Source organism: Schistocerca cancellata, chromosome 7 (genome assembly GCF_023864275.1).
Source record: "Schistocerca cancellata isolate TAMUIC-IGC-003103 chromosome 7, iqSchCanc2.1, whole genome shotgun sequence".
Lineage (NCBI taxonomy): Eukaryota > Metazoa > Arthropoda > Insecta > Orthoptera > Acrididae > Schistocerca > Schistocerca cancellata.
Window position 1 is genome coordinate 130722931 of NC_064632.1, and position 19235 is coordinate 130742165.

Here is a 19235-nt window from a genome sequence, read left to right on the forward strand (position 1 = left end):
ATGGTCCTTCCAGAACCAGCTCAATAAATCTACTTTTTCATGTAACTATTGTGTAACTTACTTTTTTGAAAAGAGAGAAAAAAATATTCCATTAATTTCGAATGAAAAAGTTTGACTAAAGAAAATCTCTTTTACATTCATTAAAACCCACGGTCAAATTTTCTCAAGATGCTATGGCCACACATATCATGCATAGTCCAACATGAAGACATCTGTCTTACTCATGATGGATAAACAAAATGATCTATCTTTAATGTTACATCATAATAAAATTTAATATAATATTCAAACAATTATTTTTCTCTGTGAGGTTTGATGCTCAAGTATAGCTGCCTCCGTGCAATGGCAGTGTACACAATTAAAATAATTCCTTTCAATAAAACTGTACATCTGGCCTAAAATTAAATGAAAATTATTTTGAGATGCCGTTTTACATTTACTGGGATTAAATACTTTCAATACTTTCAGAATGAAATAGCTATGAAGAAATTTTTATCAATTTTAACAGCAATGGTATCATTTCATCACAGCAATTACAAATGGCCAGGGTAACATTTAATTGTTACATAATTAATTAAATAAAGGGGACAAGGAAGGTAGTTTCTTGCTACTAACAAAAACACGTACTGCATTAAATACTGACGTCTGTATTTAGCAGAAATTCTAAATACACTACATATAGTAGAAATAATTCTTTAGAGACCATAATCTAAATGCGACATCAGAACCAACCAGGCACCGAAAACAAAGAAGAAGAAGACAAGAGAAGACAATGAAATCTTCTCTTATATACTACAATACACAGGTAATAGTAATTACAATTCTCTGAGCACATATAGCAGCTCCATTGTAGTCACATATTGATAAACTGATTTACATTTCTTTTTTCCGAGATGCTATATAACCTCTGGTGCCTCAAAATCAATACTGTGAAAATACAGCCAATAATCATGGTCTGTGCTTCCTATCACTCCATCCATTTACGCCCACCTCATTATCTGTAACAATCCCATCCATTTTACTAACAAATATAAATATCTTGAACTAAGTCTTGGTAATGAGCTAACATGTCTAGATCATCATCTATTATTCACCCAACGAAAAGCTCACAGTTGATTAAATCACTAAAACTACTGATAAGCAATTCATGGGGATTACACATTTCTATAATCCTCCACATTTACAAAAGCCTTATTTGACTCACCTCACATTTCATAATATGGCCTCGATCTCTGAACACACTAAATTTTATTACTTTTTTACATGTTCTAGAAAATCAGTCACTCTGCTTTGCCTTTACATCCAATTTCCCTCTCATGCATGCATTCCCTACCATATGTCAAAATTCCCACCTCTCCGAAAATTTCTAAAACCTCTTTGCAAATCTTATACATTGTGTAACCTTAAGACCTCATTGTCCTCCATTTCCTCTGGGTTGCCATCACACCTACAACAACATGTCCTACCACTTCTTCACCCTCCTCCCTCCACCCCACATATCCTAACCAAAGGAACTTCAGCAAGCTTCCTCATTCTGAACTACATCTACATATTCTACAAGTTATTGCCATAGTTCCTATGACCTTTGCTTAGATCAACTCTCTAATACCTCTCCCTGCCTGCTGACCTATCCAGCCTCCATCCCATTTATGAGCCTAACAACATCTCCCCAACTACTCCCAGACAAAGTGACCTATCTATCTTTATAGTCCTGTCCTTCCAGCCACCCTTCTTGCCTACATAGCATTTATTGGGAATTGACTTCAAGGGAATTGTCAAATGGTTCAAATGGCTCTGAGCACTATGGGACTCAACTGCTGTGGTCATAAGTCCCCTAGAACTTACAACTACTTAAACCTGACTAACCTAAGGCCATCACACACATCCATGCCCGAGGCAGGATTCGAACCTGCGACTGTAGCGGTCGTACGGTTCCAGACTGTAGCGCCTTTAACCGCTCAGCCACTCCGGCCGGCAAGGGAATTGTCAGAAGCATCTTCATCATCATCATCACTTTAGCTCTGGCCACACCATTGTTGTCTCTGTTTTATAGAAAATTATCAAAGTAAATATTATTTAGTGTATTTTAATCATTTTAAATGTAAAAAAACTATTTGTGCATATCATAACATCATTCGGCTAAACAGGAGCAACACAGCTGCTGCCAGCCTGACCCTCCATGTGAGAGAACACAACTGTACATTAACAGTGTCAGTTAGTGAGTGTGAAAGGATCATGGAGATGCTTAGCCAATTTCAGAAGCAGATGTTACAAGAGAAGTATTTGCATCATGGTGTGGTTTACTTTTAAAGATCTAAGAGTGGGTGTTGCTAGAGGAGTCGACCAATATATTGAGTCCTCCTATGTATATTTCACAAATAGGCCACGAAGATAAAATTAGAGTCATTTGGGTCCAACCAGGGGCTTACCAACAGTCATTCTTTCTTTTTAACTGTTTACCACTGGAACAGGGAAAAGAAGATGTGACAGTGGTACACGATGTACCCTCTGCCACATACCATAAGATGGCTTGCAGAGTATAGAGGTAGATGCAGATGTTGAGAGATCAAATAGAGATCAAACCTGTAATAATCGCTGCCTCAGACACAGCAGACTCTTACTTGTAGTGGTAATAAACTAGTATGTTATGCACAACCAGTACATGTTCAGTGTAAAACTAATTTGATAGTATCTGATGCAAAAAGAAATGAAAACTTTAGCAGATGTTTCCTCTGTGAGGAAGTAAAACAAAGTTCTAATTACTGAAAAAGTATCACATCTGAATGAAGACTTATTACCTTTCATGGCCATGACATAAACTGTATACGGACAGGTGACTATACTTGGAACTAGTCAATATATTTCTCAGTTATATTGAAACTGGTTCATTTTTATAGTATAACAGCTATAGTAGCCCTCCTTAGTAACCTAAGATGGTGAACTGAATGGTACATTAAATTGCAAGTCCTATTTTCTATCTTAAAAATGATGATTTTTATTAGTCATTGTATATCTTGCGCCAGAGCTTCATTTACAAAGCTTCCAATGATCGCTGAAGAATCTTGATTACAATTTCAGTATGATGGTAATGAGCTTTTATGAAAGAGTATTATAATTTTAGTAGAAGTGCACAAAAATGACATTTTTCATTCTTACCATGCACCCTTGTACACTGCCACTTCTTTGTACATGAAATTACAAGGCATTTTATTTATCTTGTCTTCTGCTCTCCAGGCATACCATTTTGTATAAACTGTCTTCAGAAATCGCAATACAACTGTTAGTAAACCACTGAGGAACACATACTGTACATGGGCGTGTGGAGACCTACCATGCCACAGAACAATTTCAATGATTTCACAGCTAGATAATCGTATTGAATGCAAGTGGGCCTGCTAACATAGTGACTTGGAACAAGACAATCAGTGAAGCACATGGAAAGTGACAACATGTAACAGTGCCTCAGTTTCAAATAAAGTTAGCGAAAACTGTGTAATATTATCGTAACTAAGGGTCAGAGGGCGACAATCATTGTCTCGGCACATCTCATACCAACGACAGTGTGTATTTTTATCCCACGTGACATGGTGCAGCATACGTAGAATATTCTTTTGGACAGGAATTAACAGAACTTAGTGGTGATATTTTGTGGGATACTGAATATAATCTAGATACATTGAAGGTCGCCACAAAAATTAAATGCAATATGCTTCGCAATACAAAAATTTAATGCGAAACAAGATATTTATATTGGAGATATATGAACTTTAATAATTTTATCAGAACAATGAAGCCAGTTTCATACAGAAATAAGTTGTGTGCGTCGCCCTTCCAAAGTTAGCCCTTAGTGTCAATTTATTTTACGAAATACAAACTGTACGTCAAAAGCCATTATATTCATAAGACCTATATTAATTTCTATTTCAGATGAGTTGAAGTATTGGTTTTATCTACTTTAAATTCTCTATAATGTAATTTGTGAACACTTTTTTCGTCTTGCAACTTTTTAATTTATCTACAAAATATATGCAATTTCTTACTGTTGTTGAATTTCTAGAACATTTACGGTAACGAAATGAAATATAAGTTTACAAAAGACATGTAGGTAATGTTTTTTATATGCACGCAGTCGTTTTAGGTAGTTTGAAATCACGACTTTTACGATCGACTATGGAAGATTTAGAAGGCTGTGGTTGGCAGCGCTGGGCATGAAGAGGCCGGTTTAACGATCAAGCTGGCGCTGTGCTGGTTATGTGGGAGACCTTGGGTAAGATGGCGATCGGAGTTCGGTGAGAACGGCAGACATATTTGCTGCTCTTGCGTTTAGTGAGTTTCGCTGTCGTTTATTGGTAAATTTCATTGTTAAAAATTTGAGAAACTGTTCCTTTTAACTGTTTACAAATGTCTGGAGGCGTTGCAGTTGCAGAATCTATTGCAGAAGCTTGTTTGAAAATTGAACCGAGTGACGTTGCGCGTCGTATTGAGAACCTCCCAGATATGCAGTCGACAGACGCGCAAGTGGATGGCGGGCCAAAGGAAGAAGACACCGCTAATACAAATGGTGAAGGTACTGCATTCAGAAAGCGAAAGAAGACTCGAAGAGGAAAGCCGAAGAGACGCAGGTTGAAACCGTATTCACGTCTTTGGCAAGATGATAAACAGCGTTCGACAAATAACAGACGATCTAAAGTATATGCGTATGGACAGCCAGAAGCGCCGTTTAACACGACACAGTTTTTGATGGCGGATCACGATCTTCAGGGATTGGATGACCATCTTCGAAATGTCCCGGTTGTACAACGACCACCAAGAGCGCGAGATTCGAGTTTTAGCGTGGATTCGGAGGATGATTATTTTTATTCCTCGCCGGAAGACGAAGGCGAATTTCTTAGTAAAGAATTCACAAATACTTATGAAGATCTCCACGCAGAAAGGATAAGTGCTATGTCGAAAAATCAACTAATTCAAGAATGTCTGATGCTGGAGGAGAAGGTTGAAATGTTGGAGACAAGAGTGAAATCTCTTGAAGGCAACCGGGTTACGGATCAGGTGAGCGTAGACAGTGCATCGGAAGAACGAGTGGCGGATGCAGCGGAACTTGAAAGGTTACAACTCGAGAACGAACAGTTGCGGAGAGAGAACGATCATCTTAGAAGGGAAAACGATCATCTTCGTTCTTATATGAAAAGAAATTCTTCGACTGTTTCGTCTGTGGATTCAGAAAGTGATAGTTCATCGTCTTCGTGCTCAACAGGCAGTGATTCTTCGGAAAGTGAACATGAGATGGAAGACTGTGAAGAGACTGATGCAGTGAGATTCGAAAATGAAGAAATCGATGCCACTGACCGCGAAAATCCGGAAAATGTTCAGTTTGACAAATCGACAGCTGATGTCCCTATTAGTCCGGCACATGAGGGGACTGCAGATATGAGAGAGGAAATTGACAGTGAAGAGCACAAAAATTCAGACCAAATTCAAAGGAATGGTAGTTCGTTAACAGAAGTGTTTGCGGCAGAGCCCGAGCCAGAAACTGCTGTACCACAAGGCAGCAGTTCTGCCCGGTTGGAGAGTAGCGAAATGGACAGTGAAGAAAGTAAATAAGTGTAAGCTTTCAATATTTACATATTGATGTTCTTAATCTGACTGAGAACTACTAGTACTGCTTTATCCGGTGCATCTTGTTTTCCAGTAACGTTTTGATTGTCAATGTTTTGTTAGCGAGAGAATAGTATTAGATTCTCAGAGTACTGTGCTTTGTGACTTTAATATGGTTAGATTTTAATCAGTCTTACCTCGATTAAAGGTAAACCATGGAATCTCTGTTAAATATTGTCCCCTTAAAGTATTTATCGCAACAAAATTGCAAGCGTTAGCAGAAGACTGAGCTGTGGGAGAAAGTCATTGATGACTAGTAATAGCACTGTCAAAGTTGGTTCAAATGTCGAAAGTTTCGTGCAAGCCGCAGCAGTTGAAAATTTGCCTGGTGCAAAGTGTCTTTCCCTTCGTCTTTTTATTCAGTCGATAATATTTATCAAAGTTTTTGAAACGAATTCAATTTTTATTGATAGCTATGAGACAATTTTGATTTGCGTTTTATTCTTTAGTAAATTTCACCAAAACTAAAATTAGCAAACTCGAGACTGGAGATGAAATTCGAAAGATACCACTAACACCAGGACATCACATTTGTCAGCGTCATTGACATACTACGATAACGTGTTCATGGCTCAGAATTTGCTGTAGAAAAACTCCTGAAACGGCTCCAAGAAACGCCGTGATAAGAGTATAAAGTGTTTTATAGATGAGGAATATTGCATTTATTATATATTTGTATAATGTGCTTCTAGAAAGTCATATTTGTCTCTTTGTACATATGTTAGTATTATTTTCACTGTAACGTTATTGAAAATATACACAATTGTAAATAAGAAGCTACACTGATACCACTGTTACAATCCTTGAAATTCTAAGGTAGGTTTTTGTTTTCTGCAAAATTTTAAATATATATCGGTTTGAAAGATAGGATATTTATTCTTTTTTTTATTTAATGTGACTGTGAGGGTAGTTTGATTGGATGGCTGGCAAGTGTGTGTGTGTGTGTGTGTGTGTGTGTGTGTGTGTGTGTGTGTGTGTGTGTGTTTTAGGTTGTCATTTGCTTGTTTTTACAGTACAAAAGTTATTGTGTAAAGTTAGACAGAATTATTGTGTTCAGTTGTGTGCTTTTCTGATGTCGAAGTCCAATTACCTACATAACATAATATCATGACTTACAGTTAGTCTGGCTTTTGTACAAATAATGCCTGAATGTACTTGGGAGTCATCGGGCACATAACTTACGAAACACCTGTTAATCCTGCCCACTGAAAGCACATAATCACAGATTGCTGGAAATGTAATACATGTGCATGCATTACATGTCCTATTTTGGTTTAGTGAACTGTAGGCAGACTTTCCTATCAGACATTCAATACAGCAACTTAAAAACAGAAGTTTTAATAACTTATTTGTTGTGCATCAAAATTATGGTCATTCTGTCATTCTCTTCAGTTTGTGTGAAGACGATTGTACAAATGAGGAGCTATCTATGAAAACATTTGTATGGCCTGTTTTCAGCAATTTTATCTTTTTAAGTTTCCTATAACCTACACTAGTCATCACTACTTTGTATGTAAAGTGTCACTGATCATGCTTTAAAGCAGGTGAAACCATCAAATTTTTTGAAAGATCATATAATCAAGAGTAGTTATTAACTTAATGTATTACAAATTCAGCAAGATAATCATGGAGAGTGACAATTGTATTCTTTGCCTCTTTTAGACTGGGTTTACTTTAGTTTTATTGTTAGCAAGTATTTGAGCCTCGTATTGATTTATGCAGTTTATAAAACTTTTTTTTTTTAATTCTCCCAATGAACCAAGTAATTCAGTTGTCAGAGTTCATTATACAATAACCTTTCAAGAAGTTATTAGTGTCAAACAGGTGAAATATTTTAATAATGGATAGGAATCGAAATATTGTGTGAGTATATTCTCTCTCGTATAGTTTCAAACCAAATACTGATAGGTTTAGGCAAACAGACGTTTTGAGGTGAGCAAAGAGTAGAGGTGACACATAATGGACATTTGCTGCTGTTGATAATTGGAAATTTGTGTATTTTGATACAGAGAAACATATTAGTTAAGGCTTGATTTGTTGGTGTTTAAAGCTTGAGATAGGCGTGATTTTTGGTAAGCAAATAACTGGAAAAGAAAAGCAGTTCATTGAAGTGTGGAAAGGAGTGAGAGAATTGTCTTGCTTTCTTGGTGGAACTGCATAAGATAAAAGGCTGCTCTTTGTTATTCATATTACTTTTAAGACACATCTGCCATATTTTCAATGTATAAATGGTAGCAATTATGTTTTATGGAAATTCAAATATTGTAGAATTAACTCAAACAGGTGTGTAAATGGTATTTTGAAGATCCATACACACAATCATACATAAACGTGGACCGTTTGAAATACACATAGATATCTGTAATAATGATGTATTTTTCATATTTGATTTTGAAATATATACATATATATATATCACATGTCGCATTTCAGTGTTTTTTGAGCCCCCAGTATTCCAGATACTTTGCAGGCAGGAAGTAAATGGGTAGTGCAGGTTGGATGTCCCTACTGCAACTAGATTTTGGTTCTGATACGAAGTTAGTTGTGTAAGTAGGTAGTCACAAGAGAAACTAGTGTCAAGAAAACTTTCCGAACTGTGCTAAACGTTGATTAAATAAATATATTTCCTTAACTTGTGCTATGTTGAGGTGACATTTGATACCAATATACAACTTGGCACAAAATTTGAAAAGATTTTCATGTTAGGAAGAAATGGGTGTGTATTCTTATGGTAGGCCTTGTAGTTGTCCCTCATCTCCCTTATATGTAATACCTCTTGTATTTGGATTAATTGTTGCAGGAATGAATGGTTTTTCGGTTAGGTATCAGTGTAATGTCTGGGATCCCCAAATTAAGTTACTCAGGAAAACTTGCTTCTAGAAGCAATAAATATAAATCAACACATTCATAATTGAGATGGCAACCATGATTCTTTTCTTACGTAAAAGTCTCTGCAAGGGTAGCAGGAACAAATGTGGATGTGTCAGCTTAAACCAGTCTTGAGTTCTGCTCTTGGCTGATGTGCTGAACAAAATCAGCTAACTGATATGCAACAGTTCACATGGATTCTGGACATACTCTTTAGAGTAAATAAGTGCAAGGCTGATCATAAATGTTTTAAAATATTGATCTGCTGTATACATTAACACTGACTGCCGACAACTAGTTCAGATTGTGATGGTATCAGTTGATTGACATAAAACTAATAAAATTCCCTATATATATGCACAACGTGGTCAACTAGTGATGATCTGTGATCAAAACTAGTTATCAGCTGTGAATATTACTTCTGTAGCCGGTTTTGGTGGATTGATATGTGAAAAATGTTCGAATGGTAAAATATGTCTGAGTTATATGTTCACAAATTCAAGGAATAATTATAAATGCAAATGGTCATGGTGATCCAGAATTTGTCAGACTATCTTCCATTAATGTTTGCAAGATACTTCTTTCAGGAGAAACAAATGTCTATTTTTGCAGTGCTGGTATCAAAGTAAATAAACCATGGTTACTCGTGAAAACAGATGGGGTATTTAAACAGATTCTCTTTAATATTATTTGATTAGAAAATGCATCAGTTTTGTATTGGGTTGTGTAGGTCAGTGCACTCTTCCAAAGCACGTTTGAGAACAGACCTTGAAACATTGTATCTGAAAGAAATGGGAGATTAGGTAGGTATTGTGACAGAAAGGTAGTGAGTTGGTAGTGATCAAAAAAATTTTAATTTTCGTATTCCTCAGAGTTAGGAGCAGCTAGTTTGGTAGACCCATCTTGGGCTTGCAAAAATTCATCCTCCTCCCGACTAAGAACAAATGAAATGCAGTACCACTCTGCCCAAGAAATTACATACAGAACAAATGCTATTTGCACTAAGTTTGTAAGTCTAATAAGTATAAAGTTCTATTATGGTGCTCAAAAGATTTTTTTTGTAATTTTACACAATCCAAAAACCTTACACATTATCATTGTGCACCTCATGAGAGTGGTCATTTGCTCCCCTTCAAAAATAGCTGCACACTGGAATTCTGTCCTGAGCCCAGTGCTTAGTCAGTCATGGAGTAAAATCTGGCATAGGAGGAATAATATTATATAATATGCCAGTAGTTGCCCTATACAAATATTGCTGTTACCTGTTATAAAACACTCTGCATTGTGTAAATGTTAAGTTTAGATGGCACACTTCATGTATAAGCTTCATTTCTGATTGGTTTGTCTTCTAAGTATTGCAAATTTATCTTGGGTTATGGGACAAATCAGTTTTATTAACATATGGGAGGGGGGCTAAAATGTTCATAGAGGTATTGACCAGTCAGTATTAAAGAATGTTGCCAATGGATTAGCTGCAATTTTGCCCAGTATGTATTATACAACTGTCTTTTTCCCCATAAGTTAATCTTGGATTCTACGTGCTTGCTGTTAGATTAAGATGTGTTTAAGAAAATTTATTTAGCATAACAATCAGACTAAAAAGCCCTGGTATCTGTTTCGACTAATTAAAAACACAATCTTCATTCTCAGTGCTGTAGGTCATCAGGAGTTGAGGTACTGTGGCAGATACCATAAAGGATGAGGGGGCCTGGAGGTGATAATGCTAATACAACATGGCTTCCCATAGTCCTGCATTTCTGCTTGAAAGTGTAAGTTTTCCTACAAGTATATGTGAAAAACAAGGTTGTATTATAGTTTGAAATGAATTAAAAAGTTTGTAGTTAGGTACTTAATTGAAAAGGTGATACGAACATTGTATGTATTTAAGTGAATTTTCCAGTGATATGTATGAATTACATTTATAGGATCTGATTAGTATTCTGGGGGCATCATGAAGGTATCTCAGCAATGGTGAGATTGTTGGAGGGTCTGCAGCATACACTACAGGTAAGCACATACTGGGTGTTAAGAACAAGTTTTTGTCCTGGAAAGTGGTGTATGCTGTATGTATTTTGATGACAGGTACATATTTGAACTTAATGGGAGGGAGAGAGAGAGAACTGTAGGTAGCAGGTAGTAATATTTTGCAAATAAATTAAGGTGCAGAGGAAAGTCAGTAATGATTAAACATCAGTAGACACAAAAATTTCTTTCTTATTTCTGGAATTTCATTTGCAAATGACAGTTCACATTACACATTTGTTTAAAGATTGGTCGGAATTAGGAAAAGTTGAAATCAAAAGAAAACATCGTTTATATTCATAGAATATTTCCTATATGCACTGAAAGATATTTTAAGGTAATAGTTTCAGTGTGGCTCTTGAAATTTGTTTCTGATACACACATCAGAATTGTCCGAAGAACAGCCACATTGGAAAAAAATTGTGTTTTTAGCAGGGGACATAAGTGACTGGTAACTGTGTAAACTGTTAATAATAGATTCAATGGCGGAAGAGCATTGTCATTTAAACTGTGATGAAATGTTTAAGGCGATTGCAATAACTGAAAACGGGAGAACACAAGCTGTTGCTAGGTCTCTAAATACAGAAAGAGCCTATTTTCAAGAATATGGACTCATTATCAACAGTTTGCCAGCCCAGAAGAAAGGCACCAAAGAAAACAAAGGGTTACCACTGCAGGCCAAGGCAGATTATTGTGCATTGGAGTCATGTGAGAAAGAACTTTTAATTGCCAGAATAAAAGTACCTTTCAAAAGATAAGTAATGTAGTTGTTTCAACCCAATTATCAGAACCGTGCTACGTGAAGGAGGCCTCTCAGTCTCTAAAATTTCTTGTTACTCGAATCGCGCAGTGGATCAGTGAGGACAAGTCCTCTTTACAGATTAGTCCCACCAGATTCAAGAACAGTGCTTACTTGTAGGTAACCAGGGAATGGAGAAGGGCTTAGAAACTTACAGCAGATACACAAATTTCAAGGAGTTTCTATTGTGGTCTGTGGAAGAATAATGACCAGTAGAAAACCAGACCTCATTTTTGTAAAAGGACACATGAGCAATTTTTTATATTCGAAACATTTTGCAGCCATTGGTGCGTCTGATCCTTCATGAGTACAGGACTGAATTCCTCTATGTGCATGATAATGTTAGATCATATGTTACCAGAGCAGTGTTTGAATGGTTTGAAAGACACAGTATTCAATTGCTACAGTGGTCTGCTCAGTCTTGTGACCTAAAACCCATAGAGTATCTTTGGAATAACCTTGAAAGAAATGTTTTAGAAGGTGTAGACAGCGTCCACTGTCTAGTTCATCTTATTTCGTCTGCAGTAAGATGATGCCAAGCTGTATGTACCTCAAAGGTGCTACCACTTACTGATAGCAAAAATTATTGACTGTTGAGAGTGATAATGTTCTATGAACTTTCCAGTTCTAAGACTGTTTCGTTAAAATTCTCGTGCTATGTTATTAAGTCTGAATCAATGGTTGAATATTGTTACAAAGTTAAGTTAGATATATGATTCATATATACCAAATATCTGGCCACAAAATGCCACTAACGCCACCAAACCCCGTATATATAACAATGCTGACCTCCATAGAGACAGGAAAAATGAGAAAAAATAATGGTATTCATGCTTGATTTAATACAGATTTGTAGGCTGAAGAAGAATGCCATTTTAAAATTTCTGTTTTTATAATTTATGCCTGTTCAGAGGAGTTGCATAAAATATTCTTACTATAAGCATCATTTTGTTGTACAGTTTTATTAATAATGGAATAAAAATACACAGTAAATAACACTGTTTTTAGAAAAACAAAACTCTGTCAAAAATAACTGGTGATCTCAATAGTTTTTTCATTGCCTCAGAAAATAAATTTCTTTACCATGTGATGAATGTGGATTCATTTTTAAAGTGCAGCTTGATTAATTTTGATATCACAGTGGTTATTGTGTAGGCAGGTATGTTGCGTTTTATAAGAGCAGTTCTGTACATTTGATCTTGATAGTTTCAAAACACTAAACAAGCAATCCAATAACATTGAATGGTAGTAGCTAGTAACTTTTTACTGTTTTCGAATTACACAGTATGATGCCCTGTGAGATCCAAAAAACAGTGATCATGTGGATTTCAGTATACTTTTAACTGAGGTGTTACATCTGCTTCAGTTTTCTACATGTTCAGTGAATCATACTTAAGTCAACTTCCTTTGATGTGCAGTGTGTTAGTATGTTTACCAACAAAGTATGTTCAGCAGACATAGTATTTATCAGATATTATTCATTAGACACACTTAACGGCTATTTACATCAACAATTGATGATGATAATTTGTCATGGTGTATTACTTCTATGAATACATTTTTACCATACCTAGCATACTGATCACTTGACATAGTTGGTGATAAATGCAGTGCAGTGCATCTGTTCCAAAATTTCAATCAAATGAAAAGGACAGATTGCTACTCACCATGTAAAGGAGATACGTCACACACACACACACACACACACACACACACACACACACACACACGTCTGTATAGTGGTCTTTTCCTTGTGCCTGTTTGCTACTAAATATCTCCTCTACATAGCAAGTAGCTATCTGTCCTTTTTATAATATTATTAGTAATCCATCCAGGACTTTCCATTGTTTAAAGTTTTAATAATACTATTACAAGAAACACATTTATTAGTGATCATATTGTGTAACTAAATTTCAATCCCGTCCTGTTTTTCCAGATCTATCCATCCACCATTTATTCGTCAACATGGTGTATGGAGAAAGAAGATCGTTGACAGATCGGACATCAACAAATTGTGATATATCTTTGTTCGAGGAGCCATTTTTTGTGCACTGCTAATGGTATATCTGCAATTCCATTTGAAGTTGCTGGTAAAAATGTGAATTAGAATTTTCTTGATGAAAGAATCTCAATGAATAGTCATGTGTGGCATAATTTGTGCCTGATAAATTGTAATTTAGGGCTCATTCCATGTAGGGCTGGCCAAATTTCTAATTTTATATGTGCTACTTTTCTACACAGTACTGTGAAACTGTAATGTAAATTTGCCAATTACAAGCTGCTTTGTAGGTGCAAAATAAATATTAAATTGACGGAAATTGCAAACAGTAAACAAAAATTAAGGAAGGCATCAAGTCATCTGTATCTGACTTACGCATGCATTTGTCGACCACAGTATTACTGCACATCTCCGGAGATGGGAACTTGCTCTTTAATATATCCTCTCTTCCCGTTATCCACCAGGCCTCAATCTCCGCTAATTTCAAGTTGCCGCCACTCATACCTCACCTGTCATTCAACAACATCTTTGCCTCTGCACTTCCGCCTCGACTGACATCTCTGCCCAAACTCTTTGCCTCTGTATATGTCTGCTTGTGTCTGTATATGTGTGGATGGATACGTGTGTGTGTGCGAGTGTATACCCGGCCTTTTTTCCCCCTAAGGTAAGTCTTTCCGCTCCCGGGATTGGAATGACTCCTTACCCTCTCCCTTAAAACCCAAATCCTTTCGTCCTTCCCTCTTTCCTGACAAGGCAACCGTTGGTTGCGAAAGCTAGAATTTTGTGTGTATGTTTATAAGGGAAACATTCCACGTGGGAAAAATATATCTAAAACAAAGATGATGTGAATTACAAAAAGAAAGCGCTGACAGGTCGATACACAAACAAACAGACACACAAAATTCTAGCTTTCGCAACCAACGGCTGCTTCGTCAGGAAAGAGGGAAGGAGAGGGGAAGACTGTTGAGCCCTATCTTTTTACCCACTTTATACTCTGCTGCCTACATTTCATCATCTCTCGAACCTACCCATTCATATTCCCTTGTATACCTTTCCCCTATTCAGTCACAGTACTTGATGCTCCCTCAGAAACCCTCAGCAATCTCTGGTTCCTTCAATTTAATGAGGTGACATGTCCCTAATTTCCTATCTTTTTGCAATTTCTTTAGTTTGTCTGCATTTCATATCCAATAAATTATTGTCTGCCCCCGGAATTGTGTTAGTTTAAAATCTGGTTTCAAAATCTCTGTCTTGCCATTATATCTGAAACTTTCGAGTGTCACAAGATTCTTCCAGGTGTACCGTCTTCTGTTATGATACTTAAACCACATGTTAGCAGTGATTAAATTATGCTTCAAGCAGAAATCCATATTCTCCTACTGTTTTCTCCATCTTTTCCTTTTGCTAGTACCAAATTTGTCACCCATCAAAATTAAATGTTCATCTTTTATCTAAAATAATTTCCTTTATGTTGTGCTACAGTTTTTCAATCGCTCCATCTGCAGAGCTAGTTGGCATATCCGATGGCAACATACTCCTGAGTAGTCCCCGCGAAGTCGTATTTCATAGTACTGATTTATATGTGTGGGAAAAAAAAGAAGAAAAGAAGATAATGAAGTGATTTGCTAATTTTGAATGGTACCAATATGATAACACGGAGTTTTGTTTTGGGAACATCACCCTATGTCATTCTTATCTTGGTTTTCATCAGTTTCATGTACTATGCGTAAGTAATAGTGCCTGCTAATAAAATAAAACAATCTACAGTGTTGAAATTAAACCTCTATGTAGCGACAAAAAATAGAAAATCGTCTTGTTTTGCTTTTGTTAAGGTTCCTTGGGATAGGTAACACTTCCACTACACCCCCCCCCCCCCCCCGGCTCCCCCTCCAAACTAGATTGCAAAAGTAAAAATCTACATTTAAAAAAAAGAATCGTGTCATATACGTACTGTTTTACAGAATTTACAGAACTCTGTGTGTGTGTGTGTGTGTGTGTGTGTGTGTGTGTGTGTGTGTGTGTGTGTGTGTGTGTGTGTGTGTGTTAAAAAGTAGTATCCAAAGCACTTCTTTCTTTCCAGAGACATCCATCCCAATTGCTTCTTCTCATCAAGTGGCCCTCCAATGTTAACAGTGCAGTAAGCAACACCTGCATAGTTAACTTTGTGTTGTATGGTTTCTTATTATGAAAATCTGCTATAAATATGATGAAGGAAATCTTCTAACTTTACCTTGGAACTTTTATTTATATATAGTTTTATTCAGACAGTAAATTTGCACAATTTCACAGGTTGTATAAAATTGTAGGACATGTCCAATGTAGATAGTGTCAGTTTATTTCTACAGGATGTTCCAAAAGGTATGTTACAAGAGGTGGTGCTTGATAGGTGAGTAGGTAGGTAGGTTGATAGGTAACATAGAGTATGCTTTGTTTGCATACTAGTGTCTCTGAAATTTGGAGGACATAGGCAGTTTGGACTACACATGCTAGGCAATGAGTAAAGGAGACGGTATAAATTGTAGTCACTCTGACACTGTTGAAACAGTAGGGTCTCCAAAATGGGATCACAGATAAACAGAACAATGCAGACAAGCAACAGAGAGCGTATTGTGGGTACTGTGAGGTCAGATTGTTTCCCAGTGGTAGTGTTTCATTTGATACATGACATACATAGAACTCAACAGTCTTATGTATACAGTGGTAAAATACAGTGCTGTCTTTTGTTCTGTAGTTCCATACTGTACATAGTTTACAGTCGTTCATGTTGCTGTCACAAAATTGGAACAAACAAAGGCAGTTGTGTACACTGTTGCAGAGTACATAAACATGCTTCCTGTGTACAGGGAAGCCCAAAGGAACTTGAGAGAGGCTTGCTGGTTCTATGAAGACCATTACCCCAACGTCACAGACTCCCTGCACCACTTTTGCATGACTGGAGAGACATTTACAGGAAATGGCCAGCTTGTGTCCTAATGGTCACCCAATTGGACACCTGCAGGGAAGCCGTAAACTAGTGTTTGCTGAAGCTGTACAACAGCATTTTGCAGAGCAACTGCAAGCAAGAGTTGTCTCACACATGAGACATTCTGCATGATGAGCACTTTCATCCCCATGAAGTCCAGAAGGCTCATGTGATGATTCAGTATGACGTCCCTCGTCAACTTTTTCTGATGCCTCCTCAAAAAAAAAAAAAAAAAAAAAGGCAGGATCCTCATTTTGTATGATGTAACCTGTTTTCTGATGAGTGCACCTTTATTGGGGACAGCATGTTCAACATCAGAAACAGCCATGTTTGGATGGAAGAATATCCTCATGGCCTGCATATCCAAGACCACCAATGTTATTTTACTGCCAGTATGTGAGCAGGTTGCATTTATTACCATATAGCCCTGTACATCATGCCTCTGCCCGTTGATGGTCCCAGTTACCTTGTATTCCTATGAGAGGTCTTATCGGGATTGTTGAACTAGGTGCCTTTGTACATCCAGCGTATCCTGTGGAACCAGCTGGATGGAGCTCTAGCACACTTCGACAATGTCGCACATGGCCACTTGAGTGACACTTTTGGCAACAGATGGAGTTGACGCAGAGGCCCAATAGCCTGGCCTTTCGCTCACCAGACCTGATACCATTGTATTTTCATTTCTGGGGGTATATGAAAATCCTGGCATAAGAGACAGCCATGGAGTCACCACTAGATCATGTGGCATGATTACAAGTAGCTGCTGGGGTCATCTGCGATATGCCAGGAATCTTTCCAGTAGTTCGAGACATCATCAGGCGATAAACAAAATGTATCAAGTTGGTGGTGATCATAATGAACACCTTATGAAAGTGAATGAAGCTTGTGTTACAGACAGTAATGTGCATTGTGTCCTTTTCTCCTTACCTAGCTTGTGTTGTCCAAACTGTGTGCATCCTCTTCCATGTTTCAGACTGTTAGCACGCAAACAAACTGTTTTCAAACGTAGCTTTATTAGCACAATATCCTCAGATGGTATCAGCCTACCAACCACCATACCTTGTAACATATCTTTCAATACACTTTGTATGATACATTACAGAGAAAAGATGTTACTTATGTAACATATAACTGATAAATGGCTTTGTGCAATATAGTCTGCGTACTTGTTGCAGGGGACCCAAAATTGAAACGTATCAGGAGTGTCCCACAACATGGCACAAGTATGGAATGTGGGCTCAGGGGCTGTGCAGAAGCAGGAAGTGGCCACTTGGAGCAATATTTGTAAATGTATAAGTTTTGTGTCATGAATAAATCCTTTCATACTTCCTTAATGAAGGATTATTGTACCATCTCCATGTGAAGTTTTTGTAATCTTTTGATTTTAAGAATAAACCCCTAAAGTTTGTTATTATATTGCCTGTATTTTTGAGTAAGTAAAGTTCTATGTATTTTGATGGAATGCTTTCATTTTTGTCATGTGCAGTGCCCCTTACATGTTATTTTTTAGTGGTGAACACGCATGTGTTTAGTACATATTCCTTTCCTTCCACATTTAATTTTGTCTGGGTATTTCCACATGATTAAGTATAATCTACAACTTGTAATAATATATGTAGTTACTGTGATGTACTTTTAAATTTTAAATTAGCAAGTTGTGCACTACTGCCATCTGTTGAACAAGATCTAACTAGATGTGCCATTTGGTTTAGTATGGCGTGTGGAGTATCTTCAAGCCTATGTTGTGTAAGCTTCTCACACTGTTTCCAAGTCCTATCTAACAGACTTTTCTTTTTTATTTGTTCATTGGTGTATTTTTTCTTTTTATGAAACACTTTGGACACTCAACAGCATGTGAAAGTGAACCAAAATCAGATTTTTCTGAATGCCTCTATTCTGTGTTGACCTGAGTTTGTTGAGACATATTTATTTAAAATGAAATTTTTGTTACAATATTTTCTTTTATTTAACAGTGTTCCTGTGCCATATGAAAACCAAATTAATGTTTGCAGTAACATTAATAAGAGAAGGCAACCATTCATCTTCAGCTGATTCACATGTGACTACACAGAAATACTGTTTTGTTTATTGGCTTGAGAGAGATTAGAGTATGCATTTGCTGAATGATGTTATTGCATCCTTATGTAATTTCAGGTCTTGAAAAATATAACGATTTGCTCGTGGCTATAATTAGTACCTCTTTCTGTATATGGGTGGCTTATGAAGTTAAATGTATGTAATTTATTACACAGTTTAAAGAATCGAACTATCCACATATAGTTATAAATCAGCAGAAGAGTACAAATTTTATAGTTGCTAGAATAGCACTCAAGAGAAACATACATGGATAGAAGATGACAAAACTCAGTGTATTGTAAATTTTGTGTAGCTTTCTCTTCAAGAGAGAAACAGTTATAACTATGTTTCTAACTATCCAGGTTTGCAGTTTGTTCTTTTATTTCGTAGACTATGTAAGCAGTAACATGATCACTTTTAAAGCCAATTTAAATTACATTCACAGAAAAAAATGTCCCAACAGGCGCCCACACACTATTCAGATCTTGGCGTAATTACTTGTGTAAGTCTTCCAAAATCATGATGATCTAAATGAGACATGCAATCTTCATAATGTCTGTGATATAATAATCTGTATGTAGCGTTGCCGTAATTCTTCCACAAAACTGATACAAATGTATATTAGCAATTAAATACATCATACTGTCAATGCAATAAGTAACACAATTATATTTGGCACAGTTTTAATGCAGATGATGAAGAGATTGAAGAAATGTGTGGTGAGATAATAGAAATTAGACTGGAATTGGGTAGTAGGAAAAGGAAGAGAAGGAAAAATGGATGAATACAGTCTGGGGGGGGGGGGGGGGGATGAAAAAGGAAGCTGCCTAGTAGAATTTTACACAGAACAATTA

General features: G+C 36.7%; 1 protein-coding gene across 8 annotated transcripts; it reads left to right on the plus strand.

Moving 5' to 3' along the window:
* The first annotated feature begins 4227 nt into the window (after positions 1-4227).
* Positions 4228-17762, plus strand: LOC126092612 (protein HEXIM1). 8 transcript variants are annotated; one of them, XM_049908316.1, is made up of 6 exons: positions 4254-5603; positions 10174-10292; positions 10449-10530; positions 13281-13434; positions 14826-15069; positions 17481-17762. In XM_049908316.1, the coding sequence occupies exon 1, from the start codon at positions 4402-4404 to the stop codon at positions 5599-5601; it is 1200 nt and encodes a 399-aa protein (XP_049764273.1). In that variant the 5' UTR covers positions 4254-4401; the 3' UTR covers positions 5602-5603; positions 10174-10292; positions 10449-10530; positions 13281-13434; positions 14826-15069; positions 17481-17762. The 8 variants fall into 8 exon arrangements, 7 of the variants coding, with proteins under 7 accessions (XP_049764273.1, XP_049764272.1, XP_049764275.1 ...); XR_007521369.1 differs by lacking the exon at positions 14826-15069 and having other exon boundaries at positions 4228-4326; positions 13281-13404; XM_049908315.1 differs by lacking the exon at positions 14826-15069.
* Positions 17763-19235: the final 1473 nt, after the last annotated feature.